A 6,699-nucleotide genomic window follows, 5' to 3' on the forward strand; every position below is an offset into this window, starting at 1 on the left:
GAAAAAGGACAGAGAAAGGTCAGCCTCACTTAATGGAGATTCAAAAGCATAGCAAGAGTTGGGGAGCGTGAGAATTAAGCTGGAGAAGACAGACGGACGGGCCCGAGGGTGCCAGGGTAGCTGGGAGGCAGGGAATAAGATAAGATACGATGGGTGACCTGAGCATCCAAAGCCATTTCTAAGTGACTTTGGGGAGCACTCGTCCCCAAAGGCAGGACACAACAGTCAGTAGGGGTCAGGCTGACTCAGAGTTGGGGTTGGGGCACACAGACAGGGATGTGGGGTGGGGGTAGAGTCAGGGGGGTGGCAGCCAACGGGACCCAGCGCTCCCAGGCTTTATAAATAAACAGACGTGTGGGAAACACACATTCTTTTTCCAAGAAATATAATTTATGTTTACAGCCAGTTCCCTTTTTCTTCCTAAAGAAAAACACTGCCTCGCGCGTCCCCCCACCCCACTCCCAACAGTTTCCCTGAGTGTCCCCTGGCCCTTTCTCCCATTATTGCTTGGATGGGAAAGATCTGCTCCTGGGAGCGGCCCCCACTCCTCACCCCCTCGAGGCTGTCCCTGGTGACAGAGTGGAGGCACACAGTGCCCATCCCGTGCCCCACGCCATGCCAGCCACCCTGGCTGTGCCCATTTAAGGGAATGGAGAGAGCGTGCAGGGGGAGAGGCAGTGTAACAGCCCGCCGGAGCAGGCAGCTTCTCTCTTGGGTGCAGAAGGTCCTAGAAGCACAGTGGCTTCTTTTCAAACTTGACAGCTGGAAAGCCCAGACTGTGAGGGAGGGAGAGTCCTCTTTTTCCCAGCAAGATTCCAGGCACAAGCTGGGAAAAGGGTACAGAAAAAAAAAAAAAAAAAAAAAAAAAAGGTGGGGTGGAGAGGCCCTGCCTTCTGTGCCTCCCTTACCCATACAAATATTGGGGCACCCAGGGAGGGAGGTAAGTACGACGAGCCCCGGTGCAGGGGCCAGGGCAGCTATGGTGTTAGGGCCCCAATCCTGGTTTCCCCACCTGGGCCCCAGGTCCAAGCCCCCCCTGCACCTAGGCCAGGTCTCTCCCCCCCCCCCCACCCCGCCCACTGCCAAGGGCACACAGCCCACCCTAGAGGTAGCGGCTTCGGCACCAGAGGAGGTGACCTAGGAGATGTCAGGCCCAGGAGTTGTCCCAGCGAGAGGACAACTGTGACCCTGCTTCCAGAGGCAGCTGGCACCCCTGTTGTGTTGTCACCGGCTCCAGCTGGGACTGACAGTGAACCAGAGACCAGCCAGCGGGTCTCTAGTATTCAGGAACGTCTGAGAATGGCCCCCAGGCCAGCCTGGGCCAGCAGTTCGCCCAAAGCTGGCTCTCCACTGCCCCAAGTAGGGGCCCACCGGTTCCACCGCCCTGGGCAGCCACACCTTCCCAGACACCCCTCTTGCCGGAGCGGCCAAAGCCCATGGCCTGGAGCTCAGGCTCAGGTGTCCAGTCCGGGAGTGGCTTCCAGGGCGCGGAGGCTGACCCCGGGGCGCCCAAGGGTCCCGGAGCCGCCACTCCCTATGAGCAGGTCTTCTTCCTCCTCATCCTCGAAGGGCCTCGCCGGGCGCCGGGGAGGCGGACGGGACGTGGGCTCGACGCGCTCGGCCATGCGCTCCACCGCGCCTTCGCCCACGAGGAAGACGGTGTCGGCGACGCGCGGCGGGCCGGTGACCGGGTTGTGGTCGTAGGAGAAGACGCGCAGCGCGCGCAGGGGGTGCAGGTCCGGGAAGCCCCCCAGGCGGTTGCGGTCCAGGTCGAGGATGAGCAGGCGGCCCATGCGCAGCAGGGCGGGCGGGAACTCCTCGAAGCGGTTGCCGTAGAGCCAGAGGCCGCGCAGGCCCGTCATGCGCGGCAGCTCGGCAGGCAGCGCGCGCAGCCGGTTGTCGCCCATCTGCAGCGACTGCAGCGCCACCAGGCGCAGCAGCGGCCGCGGGAAGCGCCGCAGGAAGTTGCCCTCGATCCAGAGACAGCGCAGGCTCTGCAGCTGCGCGAAGTCGGCGGGCAGCGCCAGCAGCCGGTTGCCACCCAGGTAGAGACGCGTGAGACGCGGCAGGCGACACAGGCCGTCGGGCAGCCGCTCCAGCTTGTTGAAGTCGAGCGCCAGGATGCGCAGCTCGCGCAGCTCCTCGATCTCCTCCGGCAGCTCGCGGAGCCCCGTGCCGCTCACGTACAGCTTCTGTAGGCGGCTCAGCGCGCACACCGCGCTGGGCAGGCGCCGCAGCCGCCGCCCGCTCAGCTCCAGCTGCTGCTCGCCGCTGCGCAGCTGCTCCTCGGCGTCCGACGGCAGTTCGTCCGGCGTGGACTCGGCGATGCCCATGGTCACGGGCCCCGCTCGGGGCCGGGGCCGCCGCCGCCGCCGCCGCTGCCCGGCATCGCCCCTCCTCCCCGGCCGAGTCCCGGCCGCCCCGACGGGGTCGGAGTCCCGCCGGCTCCCGGGCCCCCCTCCCCCCCCGCCCCGGCCCACCCCCGCGCCGGGAGGGGGGGCCGTGCCGGGCCGGGAGGAGGCACCCGCTTTGGTGGAGGGGGGCTCCCCGCGCGCGGCGCTCTGCCACCCGCCCTCCGGCCTCCCCCGCTCCCTCCGCCGGAGGCCGACTGGGCTCGGGGTAGCGCTGACTCGCAGCTTAGCGACCCGTCGCCCTGGCAACCCCCGACGCGCGCGCGGCTGCCAATGAGGCGGAGGGAGGGCGGGGCGGGGCGGGGCCAAGGCGCCGGCCGAGCAGGGTCCCGGTGCCTGGGCCCGCCCCCTGGGCCACTCCCCGGCCCCTGCGGGAGGGCCTGGGAATTCGCTTCCCGCCGTGGGAACTCCGAGGTCCCGGGCCCCTCCCCTCCCCCACCCCTCCCCCCTGCCCCCGCCCTGCCTGAGACCCGACACCCGAAGCCGTCTACACCTCCCGCCGCAGCGAGACTTTTGGCGTCTGGTTGTGCGCGCACCAGGGCGGCGGGTTCCAAGGAGAAGGAGTCGAGGACGCAGGAAGCGCAGCGACCGTACCAAGGTCGCGCCCAGTGGCAGCGCCGGCGCGGGGCCCTCTGGGCAAGTGGGTCTCAACGAGAGGCTGAGAGGTGCGGTGCGGTCAATCCCGGCCGCTCACCTCCTCCTGCGTGCGACCCATCTCCCCCACTGAGGCCACTTCAGGAAAGTAACTTGGGAAACTGTCACTTCCTGGTCTCTTTCGGGGTGGGTCCCATCTGGGGACTGGGGGGTGGGGTGGGTGGGGCGTGGATCCCAGGACTTTGTTCCCCACGTCCTCCCCCCACATTGGCCAAGAGGTCATTCATTCTCACTGGTGCGCTTATACCCTCACCTCCCACGGTCAAGGTCTGTGGTCGCTGTGGATGGACCGAGCTCCATCCTCTGGTGTCTGCTCCTGAGAGCCATTTTCCCCTGCCTTCCCCCCTCCAGTTTAGTTGTCCTGCCCCAGCTCCTGGGGGGAAATGCTCACTACCATTTTCTGAGCGCTTATGATGGGCCAAGCACCGAGACTTGCATTTCAGCTTTGCAGCACACCTCTGATACCCAATTTTAGAGTGATGGAAATGGAGGCTCCCAAAGGATAACTTGCTCAAAATCATCCAGTTGATAAGTGGCTGGGATTCTAAGCCAGGCAATACAACTCCAAAGCATGTACTCTTAACCATACACCACATCAATGAATGGAAACATGGGGTCACCTCGCCTCTGATCATGAATTTTCTCACCGTGGAGCTGGTGCTCTGTGTTGCTTTAACAGTCAGGATGAAATTGCAAGCAAGGAAAAGATGCTCAACATCATTAGCCACTGGGGAAATGCAAATCCAAACCACAATGGTATATACCACTTACCACCCACTATGATGGCTATTATCAGAAAAACAGAAAATAGCAAATGTTGGCAAGGATGTGGAGAAATTGGAAACCTCATGCATTGCTGATGAAAATGTAAAATGGTGCAGCAGGAAACAGATTGGCTGTTCTCCAAAAAGTTAAGCAAAATTACCATATGACCTGGCAATTCCATTTGGAGCTATATATCCCAGAGGATTGAAAAGAGGGACTCAGACTCATGTATGCCAACGTTCATAGCAGCATTATTCACGATACCCAGACACGGAAACAACCCAAGTGTCCCATTCCATTTTCAGCCCAACCCATTCATCGGTAGATGAATGGCTATGCAAAATGTGGTATATCTGCACAGTGGAATCCAGCCATAAAAAGGAACAAGGATCTGATGCATATGTTAAAACATGGATGAAGCTTGAAAACATTATGCTAAGGGAAATAAGCCAGAGACAAAAAGAATAGATAATGTATAATTCCACTTACATAAGAAATATCTAAAATAAGCAAAAGCATAGAGACAGAGAGTAGATTACAAGTTACCAAGGGCCTGGAGGAGAAGAGGGAATGGGGAGTTGTTGCTTAAAGGGTACAGAGTTTTTATTTGGGGTAAGGGATTTGGAAATAGATAGCGGTGATGGTTGCACAGTATTGTGAAACTAATTAATGCCGTTGAACTTAAATACGGTGAAAATGGCAAATTTTATGTTACCATAATTTTTTTTAAGAAGTCAGGTATCAGGTGGGCCACAGTGGCTCAGTGGGCAGGTTTCTCCCCTGTCATGCAGGAGACGCGAGTTCGATTCCCAATACCTGCCCGTGCAAAAAAATAATAATTCTTATATATTAAAAAAAAAGAGTTAGGTATTAAAGCAGCCCCAAAGGGATTAGGGAACTAGAGTTGAGGTCACAGCCAGGATGTTGGGATCTGCTGGGTCCAGAGTGTGTGCCCTTCCCCCACCCCCGTCCCCCTCCCCCATAGCATGTTGCCTGATCAGCCTTGCCAGCTGGGGTGGCCCATATAACTGGCCAAAAGGGCCCCAAATACGGCAGTCCCCTGTCCCTCGACCTACCGCCACCCCCTTCCCTGCTGCAGGGGGTCGGGGGGGAGACCGGCCCAAGGGCAGAGGGGTTATTGCCAATGCAAAGCAAAGGAAGTCACCTGCTGGGGCATAAGGCTTGCAGACAGGAGTGTTTGTCTCTCCCATAGCTGACCCGAGCTCTGGCACAGAGGTGGTACTCAATGAAAAGTTTTAACGTTATAAAAATGGACTCAACTTGGCCTATTGTGGAATGCACAGAACTTAAGGATACAATTGGATGAGTTGTGACATTTGCATTACCCCAGAGTGTTCCTCCTCTTTCAGTCCACCCCCACCTCCCAAAGGTATTTTTTTAGTTTTACCTGTTCCCGAATTTCAAATAAATGAAATTATTCAGTGGATACTTCTCCTCCAACCCCCCCCCCCCAAGCTCCCCCTAGCAGTTTCCCCCCGGGGAACTTCCACTATAGAGAGAGCTTCACCAGCCCACCCTCACAGCGTGTGCTCAGAGCTGACCCTCCTGCTTCAGGAGGCCTCAGGGGATCCTGTCGGCACAGGAAGGCACCGCGTGAACCCCCGCACACGGGCCCCAGGCTGGCATAGCTGCTGGGAGCCGAAGGTACTAGGAACCAGCCCTCTTCTTTCTCTGAGTCTTTGGCGTGCTTTGGGTAGCCCCCGTACCTTCGCCTCCCACCAGGCCCTTCTCAGCAGGTAAAGGTAAAATGTGCTGGCGTCCGGGCCCACGCAGGCTGGCAGCGGGACAATCACCGCGATGAATCACCTAATGAATTAGCCTCGCCCCCAGCACGGGGCCTCTCAGCCTTTCCTGGCTCCCCAGGGAGGTAGGAAACTGAGATGGGGGTGGGGGGCAGCAGGGAGGAGGGGGGACACCCGCAGCTCGGGGAAGGGGCCCAGAGCCCTGCCACCCAACACACACACAGACGGAAAAGACACCTAAAGCCCAAACATCCACAGGCCCCCCGAATTGGACCCACCCTTCCCCAACCACCCCAAACCTGCATTTTGAAAAAGAAGTTCTTGACATACAGAAAAAAGTACAGGGTTTTCCGTAATCACCACCCATTTGCCCAGCATGCAGCGTTGATGATTGTTCCCGTAGCGTCGTCACACTTGCTTCAAGCCTATTTTCTTTTAAATGAAGGGAAGAAAACAGCACACATAATAGAGAAGTCTCCTTTGTTTCCCTTCTCAAAACCCCAGAGGCGCCCTCTGATTACCCTCCTCCCTTTCCTGGAACCCGGGCCCCTGTGTCTGCTGAGACTTGAATAAGATCATGGAACATTAGCATCGTGGGTTCTTAGAAAGCAAGGATTTGAGCCTATCGGAGCCAACCACAAAATGTCAGAGCAGGGAGACGGCTTAGCTCCTCCAAGCCTCGTCCCAGAAAAACACACAGAGGCTGGGACTGGCCCAGCTATGCACACAATTCCCAGGAGTACGTGGTCTCCTGGGGCTCAACAGAACCCAAGCTAGTCTGGTCCAACTCCGTCCTTTGACAAAAAAGGGAAAGTGAAGCTTTCCTACTTGCCACTCCCCTTACCGTACTGGACCAGAACTGGAGTCCCCACCTACATTCGGTTATTCATTCAACAAACGTCCAGCACTTACTTCTATGCCTCGCCTCCGGGGATGACTGTGAAGGTGAACAAAAAAGACAAAAATCCCTGCCTTTGTGAAACTTAGGGAGAAATGAAGAAAAGCACCAAAATAAATTTTAGAGCGTTTCAGCTGGTGGTGAATGCTATGGAAGAAATAAAGCAAGGAAGGGAGGGGGCACATCACGGGAGCTAGTGGTCTTTGCA

At 58.0% G+C, this 6,699-nt stretch overlaps 1 protein-coding gene across 1 annotated transcript; it reads right to left on the minus strand.

Annotated features, from left to right (window-relative positions):
• Positions 1-343: 343 nt before the first annotated feature.
• Positions 344-2,333, minus strand: LRRC10B (leucine rich repeat containing 10B). Its single transcript, XM_077114987.1, has 2 exons — positions 1,102-2,333; positions 344-826 (listed from the first exon to the last, which is right to left on the minus strand). The coding sequence occupies exon 1, from the start codon at positions 2,331-2,333 to the stop codon at positions 1,455-1,457; it is 879 nt and encodes a 292-aa protein (XP_076971102.1). The 3' UTR covers positions 344-826; positions 1,102-1,454.
• Positions 2,334-6,699: the final 4,366 nt, after the last annotated feature.

This window comes from Tamandua tetradactyla, chromosome 9 (assembly GCF_023851605.1).
Source record: "Tamandua tetradactyla isolate mTamTet1 chromosome 9, mTamTet1.pri, whole genome shotgun sequence".
Taxonomy (NCBI): Eukaryota; Metazoa; Chordata; class Mammalia; order Pilosa; family Myrmecophagidae; genus Tamandua; species Tamandua tetradactyla.